This window comes from Zingiber officinale, chromosome 8A (assembly GCF_018446385.1).
Source record: "Zingiber officinale cultivar Zhangliang chromosome 8A, Zo_v1.1, whole genome shotgun sequence".
Taxonomy (NCBI): Eukaryota; Viridiplantae; Streptophyta; class Magnoliopsida; order Zingiberales; family Zingiberaceae; genus Zingiber; species Zingiber officinale.
The window spans coordinates 16,015,127-16,037,418 of record NC_056000.1 but is presented as its reverse complement, the minus strand read 5'-3'; the positions used below and the strand labels follow the sequence as shown (position 1 = coordinate 16,037,418).

The 22,292-nt window shown below is 39.0% G+C and overlaps 1 protein-coding gene across 1 annotated transcript; it reads left to right on the top strand.

Moving 5' to 3' along the window:
• The first annotated feature begins 20,511 nt into the window (after positions 1 to 20,511).
• LOC122012725 (transcription factor WER-like) lies at positions 20,512 to 21,729 on the top strand. Its single transcript, XM_042569355.1, has 3 exons — positions 20,512 to 20,669; positions 20,746 to 20,875; positions 20,967 to 21,729. Exons 1-3 carry the CDS (start codon positions 20,513 to 20,515, stop codon positions 21,502 to 21,504), a joined length of 825 nt encoding a protein of 274 aa, XP_042425289.1. The 5' UTR covers position 20,512; the 3' UTR covers positions 21,505 to 21,729.
• The last annotated feature ends 563 nt before the right edge of the window (positions 21,730 to 22,292 follow it).

The window sequence follows — 22,292 nt, the reverse complement described above, 5'->3', positions numbered from 1 at the left end:
AATTTAGAAAGGAAAAATAAATGTCAAAATTGGGTTTTGGCATTTTCATGGAAAATCATGGGCAATTTAGGGTTAAATTTTGAGTTAGCTAGGGTTAAGAATACTTAGATAGGTAATCTAGGTAAATTTTATTTATGCTAACTTGCCATGTTTTGTTTGCCTATCATATGTCATGACATCATATTTATATTTAGCATTCATATTTTATTATGAAAAATATAAAAATACCATGTCATGTCATACATACATCATGTAGCTATAGCTTGCTTTTCATTTTGAAAATTACTTATTTTGATGTATGCCATGTAACATCATGCATTACTTTAATTCCCTTGTTATTTAAGGACAAATGGCATCTATTATAAATGGTAAATATCCCAACAAGAGGGATTATATCAAGTGGCATCCTAGATGGATGATCATGATTTTTACAATGCCTAGATAGAGATGCATGATCCCTTAGTTTAGGGCAAGACCAAACATACATCTCACAAAGAACTATAAGGTGACTTGTATGTGTTTTAATACACGTTAGATACAAGTGAGATGTTAAGATGGTGAACTAAACTCAAAATGTTGATCTAGTGCATCTTGTTGAGTTTTAGGTTCATCAAAACACATAGTTATGTGTCTTCCAATCATTGGGAAAGCTAATGTACAAGTCATGTGCATTGAGCTCAAAGAACGTGGTTGGATATTGGTTTTAAAAATGATTTCAAAATACTTTTGAAAAACCTTGGTGAATACTATCTTTTGATAGTAATCATCATTGGAAAGTTAGACACAAACTAGGAGAAAACATTGAAATTTTCAAGAGTTTTCAAATTTGTGTCAATCTTTGAAAATAGGAAGTATTTTCATAGAAAACTATTTTTCCTTGATAAAGTATACTCTAAATAATGTCTATATGAGTTTTCATGATGAAAACAAGTATGGTTTGGTTAAGAAAAACCAAAGTGAAGTTTCGGTTGAGGTTAGTTTCATTATTGAATTTTTAACCTCAAAACTTCAAGTTTTGGTTTTACTAATTATTTAGGAACCCCAAGTCATTGTTGGTACAATGATAGAAGTTTAACCATGTTTTTAGGGGGAGTTACTCCTTCAAAACATAAAAATATTTTCCAAGACTAAAAGGACGTCAAATGTTAAGGTATCACATGACATTGGTATGGGAGGTGTTACCAAGGACAAGGGAGAGTCATCCAAGGCCAATAAGAAGGAATATGCTAGGGTAGCATATAATTATAGCAAGGATGAGGTGTCCAAGATTAAGGACAAGAAGAAATTAATCAAAGACAAGGTGTCTAAGGTTAAGAAGGTGAGTTTAGTAGGCCAAGTGTCACCCGAGGTGCATCGAAGTGACCTAGCTATAGTGGATGAGTCACCAAGGGAGGTGACTAAGGTTAAGATTCCTAAGGTTAGGAAGAGCCTTTGGGACCCATGGTAGATGGGTTATCAAATGTGCCAAGTGGTTAGGAGACGGACTTAAGTCTCTAACATAGTGGGTTGGCACAATTGAGTTGAGTTTCATGCATAGAAATATGAATTGGGTTCATATTGCATGAAAATTAATTTTTGATATATAGATGCCATATAAACTAATGCTAGTGATGCATTATGGTTTAGTATGGGCAAATACATCAAGAGGAAGCCAAAACTAGGACTTTAGGTCAAGGTTCAATTGAACTTTTTAGCTAGTTTTGTGTTTTGTGTCAATCTTGGGATTGGTGATAGATATATTTTTATATATATTTTTCCCAAGTAGATATTGATATAATAGACCTCTCCACAAAATTTGGGGATTTTTGGAGGTCTGTGGAATTTCTGGCGCATTTCTGAAGTTGGCCAGAAAAGGCTGATTTTTTCATGAATAGTGTACCAGGTTCACGAGCACAGAATGTCTCTGTAAGCTCGTTTTCATGGGGGCAGTCGACTGGTACTTCTTGCAGTCGACTGATACGGTCTAAAATTGTTTTTCAGCACTAGAAAATGACTAAAAGAGAGGTGAACATGTATGTAATCTTATGGGAAATTAATACATGATGTCTATGGTCATTAGAGGTCAAAGAGTCCGATAATTGGGATATTGTTGGAGCTCTTTTTGATGTATGGCAAAGGGGGAGAAATTTAGGTTTAAGTGGGAAACCTACATACCTTTGCAAGAAATCCTAACTCAAGGGGGAGCTTAGGTGAAGGGGGAGAAGTTTACCTCTGCAATAAATCCTAACTCAAGGGGGAGCTTAGGTGAAGGGGGAGAAGTTTACCTCTGCAATAAATCCTAACTCAAGGGGGAGCTTAGGTGAAGGGGGAGCCTAGGATTAGGTTCCATGATTTATGCATGTGTAGATTGCATGTTTATTTGCATTATTAGATATATTATTTCCCTAACTTAAACGGTTTGCCAAACATCAAAAAGGGGGAGATTGTTGGAGCAATCTAGTGACCCTAGGTTTTGATGTTTGAGCAAAGGTTTAAGTTAGTTTTATTGTTGTATGCGATATGCATTGTGAGTGTGCAGGATACAGGTACAACAAGGAAGTCCAAGTGTGATCTTGGCAAAGGAGGAAAGTCCAAGAATGAGTCTTGGCGGTGTAAGTCCAAGCATGTAGTCTTGGCAACGTAAGTCCAAGTGTAACTTGGCAATGGATGAAGTCCCGGAGGCGCGACCTCTTGGCAAAGGAAGACCCGACAACAATGACAAGGCCGATGGAAGCTCCAGAAGGCAAGACGTGAAGGATGGGGAGGCATCCGAGGGACGCAAGGCTGATGGAGGAGGCTAGAAGGCTAGGTCTAGGTTGGTCGGGCAGGGACGAGTGCTGAGAGATTGTACTCGGAGTAAAATATAAGAATTAGGGTTTACTGTAGCAGTACTGTAGCGTTACTGTAGCAGTACTGTAGCAGTCGACTGCATGTTTTAGCAGTCGACTGGGGCAGTCGACTGGCAGCGAACAGAATGTGTGAAATCGAGCCGTTGGGGTGTAACGGTCGAATTTCCACAGAGGGCAGTCGACTGGTAGGCGGGGTTTTCAACCCGCGGGCTATAAAACCAAAGCTTGGGAGCTTGGTTTGAGTTAACGAAATTAGACTTGGTTAAGGTCTAATTAGTAGTCTACAAGTGCTCAAGAGTTTTCCTTGTGTCCAAGAGGTCTTGGTGAGTTTGTGGTGAGGTTTCTCCACCCACAAGGAGTTTGAGCTAGCCCGAGGTCTTCCGGGGAGTAATCCACCGACGGATAGGGATCGTCCACCTTACGGACACGCCGTGGAGTAGGAGCTTTATCTCCGAACCACGTAAATGATCGTGTAGCTTGGTTTGCATTCTCTCTTGTCTTATATTTTGTTTAGCGTGTTTATTTTTGTATTATTCCGCTGCGCAAGCTAACAACGTAGGAAGCGAACGATTTGGGTGAGCCGCTATTCACCCCCCTCTAGCGGGCACATCGGTCCTAACACAAGCCTCCTCTATTACTCCTCCATGCAGGTAGCGACCAAGCCTCTTCCGCCACTCGTCCATGCCTCCAACGACCTAGCTATTGGGACCTTGATCACTGACTAGAGGGGGCTGAATAGCCAATCACCTACATCATTCGCTTTCCTACACTTATTAGCACAGCGAAAATACAAAATAACAAGTATGTGTTAGTGCAGGGTGCACTAACGGTCTAACTTAGGTTTTGATGAATGACAAAGTAAGTTAAGTTAGGTTTAATGTGATCTAATGATTTAACTAAGTGTGCAGGAGAAGTCTAGATAGGTCGACGGACTGACCGGATATCTAACAAGAAATTCATTTAGGTTGACAAGCTGACTGGATAGCTAGTACGAAGTCCAGATAGGTCGACGGGCTGACCGGATATCTGGCACAGTCCAGTTTTGTCAACGGGCCAACCGGATAGCTGGTATGAAGTCCAGATAGGTCGACGGGCTGATCTGATATCTGACACAAAGTCCAGCTTGATCAACGGGCCGACCGGATAGCTGGCATGAAGTCCAGATAGGTCGATGGGCTGACCGGATGTCTAACAAAGCGGTAAGTTAAGGTAAGTTACTGGAGGAGAGTGACTTGGTGAGGACGCGTTCCCGTTCAAGGGAACAGTAGGCGTCGATCCAACTTAAATCCATTTAGGAAATCTAAGTTGAGATCTTCTTAACTAGATTATGATCTCTAACACTTATTTTGCAGGATAATATAAGTTTTATTGTCTCGGACTAACTTTATTACTATTCTGGACTATAATTGTTCTAACACTTGTTTTGCAAGATAATATAAGTTTTATTGTCTCGGACTAACTTCATTTTGTAGGAAATAAAAGCTGCTGGAAAAGTTGATCCAAGCGCTCGGAAGAGATCCGGGCACCCGAAATGCCCAAAATCTATCTTATCGCCAGCTAGGAGCATGTTGATTGGATGGCTGCCATCACGATCCAGGCGCCCAGAAGGGATCCAAGCGCCCAGAACTGCCTATATAAGTAACCTTCCACCATGACCAAAATATATAATTTCTCTCTGCAACTGCTTTCTTGCGTATTGCTCCAAAGATGCTCCTGCGATGTTGTGAAGCTTCTCCGACAACCTGCAACTCAGTTTTTATTTTTCTTGTTGTCGGTAACTTTATTTTATAGTTCTTGTACTTATTGTGTAACTCTTTTACGAACTATTAGTGGATTGCCCAACGAAAACACTCTCATGTGCGGGTCTTGGAGTAGGAGTCGACGAAAGCTCCGAACCAAGTAAAACTTGGTGTGTTAGCATTGTTTTCGTTATTATTTTCCACTGTGTACATTGACTCGATAACAATTTTTCAATGATCGCTATTCACCCCCTCCCCTCCTCTGAGGTCCTAGCAGTTGGGCCTCCTCAACCTCCTCCTAGAGGGTGGGTGTCCGACAAGGTCACCATACAACGCTTCAAACAGTGTCATCTGGATAGCCAAATGATAACTGTTGTTGTAAGCGAACTCTACTAATGGCAAGTGGTCCTCCCAGCTGCCTCCAAAATCCATAACGCAAGACCTCAGCAAGTCCTCTAATGTTTGGATGGTTCGCTCTGACTGTCCATCTGTCTACGGATGAAATGCTGTACTAAAACGGAGTTGTATGCCCAAGGCTTGCTGCAAACTCTGCCAGAAACGGGACATGAACCATGGGTCTTTATTCGATATAATTCTTAAAGGGACACCATGCAATCTGATGATCTATTGACAATACAGCTCTGTCAATCGATCCAGAGAATCGGTCTTCTGAATCGCTAAAAAGTGTACGGATTTAATTAATCGGTCAACGATTAATCAAATCACGTCATGACCTCGTCGTGTCTTAAGCAATTCCACCACAAATCCATGGTGATGTGCTCTCATTTCCACTCCAGAATGGAAATCCTCTGAAGTAAACTGGCAGGTCTCTGGTGCTCAGCCTTCACCTACTGACAGACTAAACATCTAGCTACAAATTCCGTGATGTCTTTCTTCATGTTATTCCACCAATAGGAATGCCTCAAATCTCGATACATGCGAGTTCCGCCTGGATAGATCGCAAACTGAGAGCGATGAGCCTCGTGAAGTAGCTCTTCCAAGATCATGTGAGATTGAGGTACGCATAATCTGCCTTGGAAATAAAGAATAGTCTCGTCATCTCTGGTGATGTTTGTCTATTGCCCGGAAGCTATCTGGCTGCCAATGGATTGTAAGTGCTGATCACTAGCCTGGGCCTCTCGGATCCGCATCTTGATCGACGACTAAGCAACCATGGTAACCAGAATACCCTGCTCTGTCTGTCCCTGCTCCTCAAGGTCCAACTCGGAGAAACCCTGAATCAAGTCTGTGACCAAAACTCGATGGCATGCTAAAGTTCCTCTGGGCTTCCAGCTAAGAGCATCGGCAACTACATTAGCTTTCCTTGGGTGGTAACTAATGGTACAATCATAATCCTTCAGGAACTTCATCCATCTCCTCTGTCGGAGATTGAGTTCTTTCTGAGTGAAAAGATATTTGAGACTCTTATGATTAGTGAGAATCTCAAATGTAATGTCATACAGATGATGTCACCAAATCTTCAAAGGAAAGGTAATGGCAGCCAGTTCCAAATCATGTACTGGGTAGTTCTTCTCATGCTCCTTCAACTGACAAGAAGCATAGGAGGCTACCCTGTCGTGCTGCATCAGCCGGAGTAGGTACCGCTGGTGGCACTGCCGACAAAACATAGGTAGGAGCGGCTAGTACTGCTAGTGCGGGTGCCGAGTCCACAGTAGCAGCCACAGGTGGCGGTGGTGCCGGATACGCAGTAGGCACGGCTGGAGGAGGTGTCGGATATACCGCAAGTGGTACCGCTGGGGGTACTGTGAATACTGTAGAAGTGGGTACGACGGATACGGTTGAGGTAGGTACCTTTAAAACTATCGGAGTCTGAGAGCCCAACGCACCCGCAGTACCATGTGGAGTCTGTCCCTAACTGATAGGCTCGATCCCGGCAGACCTCTCTAGCGACTCTGTTGCCAGAGATGCCAACGCCCTCTTGCGTGGTTGTCCTACACCACGTCTCGGCGCGGGAACTCATGTATATCGCTTCATATCTGTTAAAATTATTACTCAGGTATTAATACAGTACTAAAATTATAAAATTAATTATTTTATCTATTTGTCGTCTGGAGATGTTTCCGTCGCTGCCAAGTCCCCAATTATGACCTCATCAAAGAATAACTCAGAATTCTAAAACATGAAAATCGACGAAAATCCATATAAATTTGAAAAATGCCTAGATTAACTCGAAAAACCTAACTTTGATATCAAATAAATTGTCACGCCCCAAGGAGTCCCTACCGATGAAATTTTGGCAATATCTCCCCTGTACGGGTGACAATTTATAACCTGACTAAATAGCCCTTAATGCCTCTCAATCCTCGGCCAACACGGCCGAAACATATATAATACAATAAATAAATATTCCATACAGTTTATAATAAATCAGCCTCTGGTTGACTACACAACAAATCGCAACACGTAGTTTATTATAAAACCTACTCCACTACTCGAGGAAAACACAACCCACAACGGAAAACCATTACAGTGGAAAATAAGGGTAGTAGACCAAAACTTGATATAAAATTCATGAGTATGAGATCTACACATCACACGCATGTAGATCACAAAACAAGGAAACAAAGTCTGAAAGTAGAAAACCATATCTACACGAGGTGGGGGACTAGCGACTGAAACCTCTTGACAGCCTCAACCTGAAATAGAAATAAAACAATGGGGTGAGTTCAACAACTCAGCGGGTATCAAGCTGACATGTATAGTAAGATATATCTAACTATAATAATCATGGAGTACAGTCTCCTGATCAATAACAGGAAATGCGAAAACTGAACAAGCAAAGAAGTTGTACTCACCAAGACCTCCTATCCGGATATAAGGGTCATCAGACCAAACACATCATGTCTCCTGTATGCATGTCAATCATATGCAACCACAAAAATACAGCATCCAAAATACAGCAATCACAAGCAATAAATGCATTCTATAAATATGATGCAAATATGTTAATCACTCCTGACGTCAGTCAGCCACTTCACACACGATGGTGAGGTCGAGTGGATAGGGTTGTGACAACTGTGTACTCTACCATCACTACTCCTGAATGACCGAGTGGACAGGATACTGTCAGAGTACACCTATCCTCCTACCCCAAACAGAGTGGGGAAGCCAAAGCTCTCATCTCCCTATGTCATAGTGAAGAGGAGGGATCTCTGACCGCTACCACACTGCAGTCAACACTATCCATAAGCGGACCAGCGGAGCCTGACAGAGTAAAACTGTCATACACCCTGCCTGATAAACCACTAATCCATGAGTCGTTGTGTGCAGATCATGTAACTGACAATGTGCTCAACAACAATGGAGTCGACAATCGTTCAACATGCAATAATACAAAATGGTGCATGACACTAAGCATGTAAATCCTAAAAATACCAACCTCCTCATAATGTGTACAAAAATGAAACCAAGTCCATAACAATGATCTAGGTACACATGCCAAGTAATAAACTAGGTACACATGTCAGGTAGTAAACTAGGTACACATGTCAAGTATATCTAGTAGCTAGATCTATATCCGACAATGCATTGTATGTCACTACATAAGTACACAATGCAAGAATCAAGAGGATCTAAACATAAATGCTTAATAGATCAAAGTATGGGCATACTACGGATATCAAGTAGTGACATACCAAGCAGAAATAAACATAACTATTACTACTAGTTATAACCTACTAAGCATATCAGAATGACAATATCAAAAGATAAGTCAAAGGTACCCGCCTAAAAAGTGGAGATAATATCTGAAATAAACTTCACGTCATGATCCTCTCCCCAAATCAATGTCTTGCATCACATATGTAACTTATCTAATTACATACGTTGTATATAACTAAATCACATTCTGAAACAAATAGCTAATCCCACATTATTGATTAACCTCGGTTAAGTTTCCTTTATTAATCAAAACAGACCTAACCCATCAGTAACCTTTATGCTAACAACTTACCCCAAATAAGTGACATCTCTGCTAACTCTCAGTTGAAGAAGGTGCGGCTGGAGGTTACAACCGAAGTAAAGTTAGGTGAAGCTTCTACGCTTTATGTCAAGTACCATAAATCAATACTTACTGGACGAAATTCAATAGGGTCGTAGTGTTATAGGTTGGGTTTGCATCCCATATGCAGATCTAGTGATTACCATGGTCGGCAATTGAACGGAAGGAATAATAGAAATAGAAAAGTGTTGGTGCAATCGACCTCCAAGGTTTTAATGTCAGACAAATATGTTTAAGTATGCTTAAGTATATTTAAGTATGAAGTTTGATCTAGGGAAGTCCTAGTTGTAAGCTAGGCAAGGGAAGTCTTAGTTGGAGGCTAGGCAAGGTGAGAAATCTCGGTATATCGTGGAAGCCAGGTGGATAGATCTGGAGGACTTGATCCCTAGGTAGCCGAATACTGAGTCCTAGTTGTAGGCTAGGTAAGGGAAATCTCGGTATGTCGTGGAAGCCAGGTGGATAGGTCTGGAGGACTTGATCCCTGGGTAGCCGAATACTGAGTCTTGGTGAGTGAAGCCAAGTGGAGAAAATCCTAGTGGTGGTAACCTTAGGTAACGAGAAGTCTTGGAGGAGTGAACTCTAAGCAAGGTTGATCGGATGGTTTCCGGTCGACCGCGCGCGGTCGACCGAACCAGCGGATCTCAGTAAATCTAAGTTTAGATTTACCATTGTTTTCTGTATTACTATTATTACTGTCGGCTAATATGGTATTGCAGGAAAAGTCTTAGTGCATCAGACGATCAGACACTGAGCAGACAAAAGACCAAACATGTTTGAAGGATCATGTTTGGAAGGTAAGTTAAAGTATACAACTGGAAGAGCGACAGCGAGGTCGGGTTCCTAAAGGGAACAACCTAAGGTCGCTGATCCAACTAAAGAAATCGGGAAGGTTTCCAAGTTGAGATCAAGACAATTCTAACTGTCATACTCATGCATTAGATATTATTGTGCTAACCTTTGTGTTGCAGGGATACTTTGCTTAATATTGTGTTGTAGGTTTGGCCGGATCGGTCGACCGAACCAGAGGATCGGTCGACCGAACCAAGATGACTCAGCACAGATCAATTTAATCAGCAACGATCAGAAAATACATTGATCAGTCGACCGAACCCGAGGATTGGTCGACCGAACCATCAATATTAAAGGCGCAGTAAATGCAGATCACGACAAATCTCGACGAACAGGGAAGGAGCCTGTTCGATCGATCGAACAGAGGGATCGGTCGACTGAACCATTAAAGACCAGTAAATGCAAAAGATCGAGCCAACTTCGAACTTCAGCCAGGAAGGAAGGGAGCGGGTTCAGTCGACCGAACAGAGGGATCGGTCGACCGAACCTCCAGTACACCTATAAATTCAGACTTGAAGACAGAGGCCAGGACAATAACTTTTCTGATCAATTCTGGTGCTACTCCGCAAAGCTGCTCGTGCAACAAAGCTCCATCAACACTGCAAGCTACTTCGCCAAATAGTACCGACCGAGCTTCGTCTTTCAATTACTTGTCGGTATATTTAATTTTAGCTTGTATTGTAATTTCATTTAAGCAAGATAGTAGGGTGCTACTATCTTGCTCCATTGTACGATTCACTTCTTTCCGAGGATTTCGGAAAGAAGGATTATAGTGCTTTGCCCATCGATGCGGTCAAGGACCGCGGGCCTTCGAGTAGGAGTCGAGCTAGGCTCCGAACGAAGTAACCGAATTGTGTCTCTTTCTTATTTCTGCTGCATGACTTTGATTTCAAAAGGGTAAAAGAATAGTTTTAAAAAGCGCGATATTCACCCCCCCTCTATCGCTTCAAACGATCTATCAATTGGTATTAGAGTCTCGTTAGCTCTGAAATAACTTAACCATTTTTCAAAGCATTTTTTAAAACTTTTTCTTTTCTTCAATTTATTTTCTTTTAGAATATTTTTTTTTAGCACTACTAATCCCAAGACGAAAGTCTTGGAAATCGATTTGTTATTTACTTTCTTGCAAGAATGTTGACATCTTATCAAGAAGGGAGAAGTATCTACGACCCTCCGCTGTACAATCAAGTCTACTTCAATTCCTGGAGGCAAATGATGGAATGCTTCATTGGAAGCAACGATTTCGACAACTGGATCGCACTGAGACAATTTTCTCAAAACTCAGAAGCAAACACTAGGGTAATAGATATTTTAATTAGTGGTTTGCCTAATAATGTTTTATGTCAATTACAAGATTACAAGAACGCATTCGAGATGTGGACCAAATTGATCGAGCTTCACGAGACTTCATCGAGGCTAGAAGATCAAGGCGAAAATGAATTCGAACTTGAATCCGAATCCGGAGAGCTATCCTCAGAACCAGATCTAGACCAAATCAACTTCATCGCACTAGTGGCTGAGGAGGAGGCTGATGGACCTAAACCCGAGCCCGACCAAACACTCAAGCTTGATTTCGAAATGGCAATGGTCAAGGGGGAGAATCCTAATGAGGATTCAAAAGGTAATATTTTAAATTCAAAATTTAAAGAACACATAACATGTTTTAGTTGCAGAGAAAAAGGACACTACAAAAATAAATGCCCGATGAGTCGATCTGCACAACCGGAGGCAAAGGAGGAGCCGAAGCCTAGAGTTCGGAAAAGGAAGGACCACATCGAATGTTTCAAGTGCAAAAAGATGGGACACTACAAATCTCAATGCCCGAAGAGAAGATTACCCAAGGATTCAAGGGGAGCTAGTATGGTAAAATAAATTTAAATTATATGAAAATTTGTGTGCTTTAGATCCTTCTTGTTTGAATTGTAATATGAAATTAAAAATGCATGAAAATCCAACATTAAAATTACTTAACAAAAATAATCTAACTAATAAAAACTTAATTAATTCAAATATAACTAAAATTGACCAAATCAACCAAAAACTTAATCAAGACCCAGATCCAGTTAATCAAAATTATTTAACAAAAAATTTAAATAAAAATAAGAAACTGAACTATAAATCAAAGTTTAGAAAATTAGAAAAACAAAATAATGTTTTGAAAAACAAAATTAATATATTAGAAAACATTATTAATAATTTTATCAACTCACAAAATCTAGATTTAAGTTATAAATCAAAACCAAATCTAAAACAAAATCTCCACCAACCTAATTATAATCATGTACCTTTTAATTATGAAACTAAATAATAATAATAATAATAATAATAATAATAATAATAATAATAATAATAATAATACAACAATAATAACAAAAATACTAAATAATAATAATAATAATAACAACTAATCAATAAAAGAACAACAATAAATCAATAAAACAACTAAACAATAATAAATCATGTATGACTTGTTTGAATTGTATGACTTGTCATGTTCATGCATATTTATCTATTATTTAACATGTCATGCATCTTTTCTTTATGTTACTAGTTTAGAACGGTTAATTAAAAAAGGTTTACCAAATCCTAACAACATAGCACCGGAATGGATTGAGATGATAGTACGTCAAGGAAACTTTGTCGAAGGCATGTCTAGGCTGAATATGGAATTCTACCTGGTGCACTAGACTTAATGGATCTGACCGAAGCTACCCCAGTTAAACATGGGCTAGTTAGACCAAAGTTTAGTATTAAGTTTTTTGGGCAGGAACAGTTTGGAAAGTCTTCAGCAAGTGGTCTAATGATATTCAAATAGGTTATATGCCTCGCCACTGAACTGAAACTTATCCTTAGGACGCCTGCTTGATTAACTCAAAGCTAAGTTTGAATCTAACATGAGTTCAATAATCTTTTTCAATAAAATCTAATTCAAACTAAATTAATTCAAATTCAATTTAATTCTAACTTAATTCAAACTTAATTTAATTCTAACTAAATTCAAACGTAATTCAAACCTAACTTAATTCTAACGTAATTCAAACCTAACTTAATTCTAACTTAATTCAAACCTAATTTAATTCTAACTTAATTCAAACCTAACTAAATTCAAACGTAATTCAAACCTAACTTAATTCTAACTTAATTCAAACCTAATTTAATTCTAACTAAATTCAAACCTAATTCAAACCTAACTTAATTCAAACCTAATTCAAATCTGATTCAAACCAAATTATTTTCAAATCTTAAATAAAATTATTTTTAAACTTAATTAAAATTATTTTAAATTAATTTTAAAACTTATTTAAAATCTTTTTAAACTTAATTAAAACTATTTTAAAAACTTAATTATTTAATTATTTTAAACTTAATTAAAAACTTAAAATTAATCAAAATTATTTTAATCAATAAATAAATTAATTTAACTTTAACCTTTAAAAAGTAATTAATTCTTGATTGATGATTGATTGGGTGTATTATATTATTGTTATTCACCACCTAAGTCTTTAGAACTTTAAGTCAATCATAACCCTTAGACACACATAAAAAAGTCTTCCTAGTGGGTATTATATTATTTAACTTTAAGTCTTTAGAAAAGTCTTTAGAACTTTAAGGATATCTAAAAAGTAGTGTCCAGTTAAGGGAGAGAGACTTGGTTGAAGGACATATTTTTTATTCAAAATCATGCTTTTGAAAACATATTTAAAAAAAAATGTTTCAAAACACTCTTTGAAAATTGCTTGATAAACTTCTTTACAAATCTTTTTGAAAAATATCTTAAAATCTCTTAATCAAATATTTTTTAATATATATATATATATATATTACTTTTACAAAATTCTTCTTCAAGCATTATCTTTTCAAAATCATATTTTTCAAACTCATACTTTTTGAAAAATACTTTGAAAATTCCTCTAAAACTTTATGTTTCATATTTTTTTTTTTTAATATTATGACATTCATATCTTAGTAAACCAGTAAGAAAAAAGAATTTTTGACAAAGTCCAAACCTTGGAATATCTTTGTAAAATCCTTGAAAATATTTTTAGCCTTGAAATATTTTATATTTATTTTGAAAATGGTATTGAACTCAGATTTGAAATACTCTTTGAAAAGAATGCTTGATAAAAGTGTTTTACAAATATTTGTGACAAGTATTCTTTGAAAATTTTATATCATGATTTTTCCAAAAATACTTTAAGTCTTGAAATACTTTTTGAGAGATTTTACTTAGTGCATTCTTCAAAATTATTTTGAAAAAGATACTGCAAATTTACTCAATTTTTTAATGGAATGAATCTTTTCAAAATCTCTATGACTCATTTTTGAAAACTATATTATACATCAAATGGGTGAGGGAATACTTTAGGCATATCTTGAAAATATTTATAAGTATTCCATCATTGTTGGTGCAAAACTTAGGGATCCTTAACAATTAAAGCCATTTATGGAGAGTTTTTTTTTTGTATGACAAAAGGTGGAGAAGAAGGGTTTAAGTTAGAAATCTAAATCTTTTTGACCTAACTTAAACATATTTGTCAAACATCAAAAAGGGGGAGATTGTTGGTGCAATCGACCTCCAAGGTTTTAATGTCAGACAAATATGTTTAAGTATGCTTAATTATGTTTAAGTATGAAGTTTGATCTAGGGAAGTCCTAGTTGTAGGCTAGGCAAGGGAAGTCCTAGTTGGAGGCTAGGCAAGGTGAGAAATCTCGGTATATCGTGGAAGTCAGGTGGATAGGTCTAGAGGACTTGATCCCTGGGTAGCAGAATACTGAATCCTAGTTGTAGGCTAGGTAAGGGAAATCTCGATAAATCTAAGTTTAGGTTTACCATTGTTTTCTGTATTACTATTATTACCGTTGGCTAATATGGTATTGCAGGAAAAGTCTTAGTGCATCAGGCGATCAGACATTGAGCAGACAAAAGACTAAACATGTCTGGAGGATCATGTTTGGCAGGTAAGTTAAGGTATGCAACTGGAAGAGCGACAGTGAGGTCGGGTTCCTAAAGGGAACTGTTGATACAGTCTGACCTGGCTGTTGTTTTGATATTGATACGGATTTAAGTTTGTATCAGATGTTAATTAAACTCGGTTTGATTAATGATCAAGGTTGATCAAGTGGAAGGGAAAAGTCCAAGTTGGAAACCTGGCACGCGGAGTCAGAGAGGGCTCGGAGAGAGCTCGTTCTCCGGACTAGGTCAGAGAGGGCTCGGTAGCTCATTCTCCGGACTAAGTCAGAGAGGGCTCGGTAGCTCGTTCTCTGGACCTGACAAAGTCGGAGAGGGCTCGGTAGCTCGTTCTCCGGACTAGGTCGGAGAGGGCTCGGTAGCTCGTTCTCCGGACTAGGTCAGAGAGGGACCTAAGTGGACATTTCATGGTACATTGGATCGGTCGGCAGACCGATCCAGTGATACATAAGACAGTGGATCGGTCGGCAGACCGATCCAGTGAAACTAAGTTCACTCAGTAGCACATTGAGTGTAATCTGATCGGTCTTGGAGACCAATCGGGAGAGGGTATTGCGAAGAGAAGAAGGCATGGATCGGTCATGGAGACCGATCCACCTGCAGTCTGATCGGTCTCCACGACCGATCAGACAAGCTGCGGACCAATCAGGATATGTCCTGATCGGTCCATGGATCGGTCTGGTGACCGATCCACACACACAACAGATTTGTTCGCTGTTTCGGCAATTTTTCCACTGCATTTGATCTGCCTGATTCATGTGATATAATCCTCTGTGCTGTTAGCTTTTGAGTTTACAGGATCACAGGTATCATTCCAAGCCTAATTTCAAATTAAGTCCATAAGAGGAATACGACAAATGGCCTTTCTGCTGTGATTCCCGGCGCATGGTGCATTTGAAGCATCAACGGCTACTGGTGTGATCTGGCTGCGATCCGCTTGACTCCTGGTGATTGGTTCGAGCTCAGAAGACACCAGTGAAGGCTGTGATTTCATTGGTGTGAGTTCAGAGAACCAGGTAAGGAGGAAGAGGGATTGGCTAGGCGACGATTCTGTGCAGATTGACCACGATCCGTGACAGCAGAGAACAGAGGCTTAAGAAGCAGTAAAAAGCGAGAGGAAAGAACAACAAGAAAGCAAGAAAGTGAAAAAAGGATACGTTCTGTTGATCGTTGTGGTGTGCTAAGTTCTTGAGCTCTCGGGTGAGAAACTGCGATCTGTGAGTTCTCTGTTTCCACTGATCCTTGCGTGGTTGTAAGTGTTAGTTCATTCTTCTTTGCCACCGAGCTCTGTAAGTCTTGTGCTTTAACATATATATTTCTTGAGACTTTGTGGAGAGGTTACTCCACCGAGAAGGAGGATCTTTAGCCGGAATTTATCCGGGGTGCGATCTACCGAAGATCGAGGGGTCGTCCACCTTACGGACACGCCGAGGAGTAGGGGCAAGTTATCCCCGAACCTCGTAAATCTGTGTGTTAGTGTGCTTGTTTCCTCTTTGTTTTAGTTTCCTAATTCCGCTGTGCTAACAAGTTTCTTTGTAGAAATTTGTGTTCAAGTTTTAAGAGGCTTTTCCCCCCCCCCCCCCCCCCCCCCTCTAGCCATCTAAGATCCTAACAGGAACAACCTAAGGTCCCTGATCCAACTAAAGAAACCGGGAAGGTTTCCCAGTTGAGATCAAGACAGTTCTAACTGTCATACTCATGCATTAGATATTACTGTGCTAACATTTGTGTTGCAGGGATACTTTGCTTAATACTGTGTTGCAGGTTTGGCCGGATCGGTCGACCGAACCAAGATGACTCAGCACAAATCAGTTTAATCAGCAACGATCAGAAAATACACTGATCGGTCGATCGAACCCGAGGATCGGTCGACCGAACCATCAATATTAAAGGCGCAGTAAATGTAGATCACGACAAATCTTGACGAACAGGGAAGGAGCCTGTTCGATCGATCGAACAGAGGGATCGGTCGACCGAACCATTAAAGACCAATAAATGTAAAAGATCGAGTCAGCTTCGAACTTCAGCCAGGAAGGAAGGGAGCGGGTTCGATCGACCGAACAGAGGGATCGGTCGACCGAACCTCCAGTACACCTATAAATTCAGACTTGAAGACAGAGGCCTGGACAACAACTTTTCTGATCAATTCTGGTGCTACTCTGCAAAGCTGCTCGTGCAACAAAGCTCCATCAACACTGCAAGCTACTTCACCAAATAGTACCGACCGAGCTTCGTCTTTCAATTACTTGTCGATATATTTAATTTTAGCTTGTATTGTAATTTCATTTAAGCAAGATAGTAGGGTGTTACTATCTTGCTCCATTGTACAATTCACTTCTTTCCGAGGATTTCGGAAAGAATGATTATAGTGCTTTGCCCATCGATGCGGTCAAGGACCGCGGGCCTTCAAGTAGGAGTCGAGCTAGGCTCCGAACGAAATAACCGAATTGTTTCTCTTTCTTATTTTCGCTGCATGACTTTGATTTCAAAAGGGTAAAAGAATAGTTTTAAAAAGCGCGATATTCACCCCTCCCCTCCTCTATCGCTTCAACGATCTATCAAAAAGCACATCATACCTTCCTATGGCTGAAAGAGAGGCGACCGATGGCTGAGTTGGGCTCGGACGGAGACAGAGACGGTTGTGTATCCAAAACTAGGTCATGACTGAAGGAAAGATGAAGACTTGTAGCCAAAAAGGGGCCAACGACAACGCATATGCTTCGGCGTCGGCCCACAGTAGGCAATGGTGAAGAGGAACAACTAGGGCACGAGGCCAGCTGTCAATCGACGTCGGCGACGTGTCGGGAAAGAAGATGGTGCTCGACTTCTAGCGATTGGTGGCGGGTCGTGACGGTCGGCTTTGGCCTGCGATGACCTATTGTGGGTCCATGGTGGTCTACAGCGGCACACAGGGAGATCGGAAGGGGGGTCGGTATGAGATGGAGAAGGATGGAAGGGCGACGATGCAAGGGAGAGGGATAGGTTTTGTACTCGTGGGAGAAGAGGAAACGAGGGTGGTGCCATCATGTTGGGGGAAGGCGATCGGGTTTCGAGGAAGTTGAAGAGCTCGGCGTCGAGTGAGGATGGGTTAGGGCACGGGTAAAGAAAAAAGAAAAAGAAATTAAATATTTTCTCGTTCAAATAGGGTAGTTTAAACATGTTTCCCCCTAGCTCAATAATTTATCCCCTTAACATACGCTATACGAGCTCCGATTAAATCCCAGAAAATTTCTAAAAATTTCTAAAAAAATCCAATAAGATTATTTTCTCAAATAACCTTATTATTTAATTATTATTATTTAGGTATCATATTTTACAACTGCAGCTTCATCCTCCTCTTCAATAGATGACTTCTAGATCTACTGAAGCATTGTTGGTACCCTACAGTATGTCACCATTATATGACCCAATATTGTTTTGCTATCAATCATGTCTGTCAATTTATGCATGCTCTTACTAAACACCATTGGGAAGGTGTTAAGAAAATTCTTCGATATCTCAAAGACACTATTATACATGGTCTTTTTTTATATCGTCAGTTTTCATGAGAGTTGATTGCTTACTATGATGCAGATTAGATTTGATCTCTTAAAAATAGACGTTCTACTAGTCGATATGCCATATTTCTTGGACAAAATCTTATTTTTTGACTTTCAAAGAAGTAACCTACAATCTCTCGCTTAGTACTAAAGTTGAATATAAAGTTAGCTAACGTGATGCCAGAAATTATTTGGCTACAATCTCTTTTTTCTGAATTACATTTTTCTCCAGCTATTATGCCCAAAATTTGGTGTGGTAATATTGGAGAAACTTATTTTATGTTAAATCTTGTTTTTCATGCTAGTACCAAGCATGTAGAGATTGTTTTTTTTTTAATTTTGTTGGTGAGCGTGTGACGACTCAATAATTTTTAATTTCTTACATCTCTACTGAATATCAAATTACTGATATATTTACAAAGTCATTATCCAAATAATGTTTCATCAAGTTAGCACTTAAACTCAACGTCCAGACATTCCCATTGAGTTTGTTGGGGGTAATTAATAACAATAATGAAAAATTATCTCGAATTGATTTTAATCAATTGAGATTTATTATATTTGACATCACAATCAAAATAAAGATTGATATGAATCAAATAGTAAAAATAATACTTCTAAATCTATTATATTTATTACTATTCTTATAATTATATGTCTATTTAATATTTTTATTATTATTTGGACAACTTATATAAATAAGCATAATAACTTTAGTAAATAATATATCAAAGAATTATTCTCTATTCTAGTCATTTTCGTTATCTATTAGTTTCAACACAGAGGATGTTTAGAGTTTTTGAATGTGTGTTCGTACACTAAGTCCATAAAGATGGACTAACTTTTATAGAGTGACGATTGTTTCCTACGTTCTCCATATACCCCAAGATATGCCGATTATTAATTGTTTTTTGAAATAGTCTGAAGTCTCAAGATCCACATGATCGTTATTTACTTTCTGAAATAATCTGAAATTCTTAGATCTGTGCGTACGTTATCACTTCTTGAAATAAATAATTATATCATCTTCAATTAATTAAGTATCATGTAATCGCAGCACTGCCTCCCAAGTTGAGAGATGGCTCAGTGATAGACGACCTAAGATCGAGAGCATCATAAAATCGACACGCTGCCAAGTTAAGGGTAGCTCAGGCACAAATAAACTAGGGTTGGGAGAACCATAAATCGAGGGCTACTAGTAATTAGCTTGATTCGCTACCCCAAGAAGACTGTTGACCTCTTTATACGTGACATGCTACAATTACCTCTCGGGTCAATCATAATCATAATAAATTATTTTATTATTATATTCCGGCAACGGGCTCCAATTCCCTCGAATAACTTAAAAAGGATGTCTGATATCTTTCACCAGTGAAAGCCGACACCAAAAAATGTAAATAAAATAATATTATATAAAAAAGTTAAATATTAATATATTATTTATCAAAATTTATAAGAGTAAAAATTAAATCTTGTAATAAGTTTTAAAACTATTAACTATTTGAGAAATTTATATCTATTTATATAATTAATTTTTTCAAAACCTTGAAATAGTGACAGGAATCCATCAAACTAGAGAATTCTTGATTGACATTAAATATGTAGGGAAAATTAATTGCTCAACTTGAGGAAGCTTCCTACTGGAAATGATATGTTTTAGGCATTCAACTAACTCATTTAAGTCTCAAAGAAAAAAAATATATATAGTAATTAATTGCGTGCCGCGATTAATAGAAAAAAAAATATACAAGTTGAGTTTTGAAATGGACAGATAGAGAAAAATTAAAGACTAGGACACGGTGACGATGAGATGATGAATTCACATTTATTGGGAAAATGATCTGCATTTTCCAGTGTACTTTAAAGATACTACGACACGCATCTAAAATTCTGAAAATTAAATGCTTAAAAAGAACTTACTTTACTACTTCGAATTTATGAGAGGCCTTGTCTATTTTCGTGTATTTTTAATACCTGTCACACACTAGTCTTTTTGCAAAATGAGCACCGACTGGAGCTTCTTGATTCCGGACGACAGCAAACTAGAGCCAGCAGCTTGTGGTATAAAAATGTATATGTCAGCCTCTTGCTAGCTCTGGAAGTGTTACCATGTTTTTGTTTTTTTGTTCTGATAGATTTCACAGCGTGTCATGATCTCATATTTTTGTTAGCTTTGAAGAGGCAGTGGGAATGGCAGATGCAATGATTCTGCACACGGCGTGGTGATTATGACGCCCAACCATGTCCATGCCATTTTGTGGTGCAATAATGTAATAATGCAATAATGCAATATGCATGACGGCCTAACGCCCAAACTTACGCCGTCGGCCTCCGCGATGTTGATGGAGGCGATGCCTATTGGACAAAGATGCTGCCGTCAGCCGTCTCTAAAGTAGCGGTGCTCCAATTTGTTATAGATCCACATCAAGCGGAAGGTCACACGGTTCTTCTTCCCAGCATTATGAATGTGTACCTTCATTAAATTAAATATTCATACGGAGGGACACGTGATGATGATACGCATCCATATAATCTTTATGCATGCTGCTTTATAAGTAGTACCATTGATGAGATGGTCATTGCAGTCTCCTTTACACATGTGCACCAAGAAACCTAAGCAGCTCTTTAACAAGGGGGCCTGGAGCGCGGATGAAGACCAGATCCTAACTGACTATGTCAGAGCTCACGGGGGAGGGAGGTGGGGGAAGGTTCCCAAAACAACAGGTCGTATTATATCCTATATAGCAACTTCTTCTCCTATTTATGTATATATATCTCAGTGGTTAAGCGTACAGTTTAGGCCTGAATCGATGTCCGAGGAGCTGCCGGCTTCGCTGGCTGAATTATCTGCGGCCGGACATCAAGAGGGGAAACATATCCAACGAAGAGGAGGATCTCATCGTCAGGCTCCATAATCTTTTGGGAAACAGGTTGTTTAATTAAACTCCTTGCTCAGAATGATATGCGGCCGGATCGGAGAGTATTGATTATTCCTTCCTCATGATTGCCCGTACGTGCTAGGTGGTCTCTGATAGCTGGAAGATTACCTGGTCGAACAGATAATGAGATCAAGAATTACTGGAACACAGTGCTAAAGAAGAAGCTAAAGGTTCAGTCAGTTGGATCCACGCAATTAATAAATCGCAAGTGCACGAGTAAAAGAGGGATCAGAGAGTCGACTGCGTGTAACGAGCATGAGAATGGAACTGAAGCAAAGCTCAGTGGAGATCGACGGATACTTGACGCTTCTTTCTTGCCACTCGATGAGAGTGATATATTTGACCAAACGATGGGTTCCGATATCGAGCAGCTCTGCTCGAAATGGGTTCCAGACATGGATGACTTGGAAAAATACCAAAGATTTTGGGAAGGTGCTTATTCTCCTGTGCCTTTTGATGATAGTTTGCTATTTACCAAAGAAATATTAGACAATTGGCTGGAAGATAGCACCGTGCATGCGACCGTAGGTTCTTCCTCTCTGAGACAGATTACTGAGCCATGCATCGTCTCACAAGGCTTGATCCTAAACAATCAAGTGATGCGTTTGCCAGATGTCTGAGTTGCACGTCCATGGAGTAAAATTATGAGCGTTGATGTGCATCTGGCATGTCTCTATGCAAAGTTGTTGTACAGCCTCTACATCAATCAATAACAAGATGGTGCGATCTTAGATCTTAAAGTCAGAAAAATCTGTATGTACTTAGCTTTCTGCGTGCAATATGATTATTAGGAAACTCTACTACTACTTATGACAGTGATATTTTGAGTTTTTCTCTTTCGTTGATGTTTTTGTCTAAATTGCTTGAGCTACGTGTGCGGGGAAGACGTGTACACGGCAAGTTCCAACGACTTGATCATATGACTTTTCTCATGTACGGCCAAACATGATCGGGTTCAAGTAAAGTAGGCGAAGACTCCCATCATGGACCTACATCTAGCATGTTGAGCACGTACGATATAACTCAGACAAACAATTGACCTCTTAATTAACCAAAAATTTACTATATATACTACTGTTTTTTTTTTTTTTTTGAAATTCTAAAAATGTTCTCCAAATCTTTACAAAATAATATGTTAATTGTGAGGTTTAAACACATCCTCACATGTTCCGGCCAAATATCATGGATGATCAAGTTATCAATCAACGAATGAATTAACACGCGCATTTTCCGAAGAATGTTAATGACGAAGGTGAGGTGGACCTGACATGTACTTCAACAGAGGATTATACTAACCTCGGAGAGTCTTGGTAGGTCACTTCGATACTCAAATTAGAGTTTGTTTGAGATAGTATGCAGGAAGGAAATGATGGAGCAAAAGGATCAAATCTGATGGAGTCAAACAAAA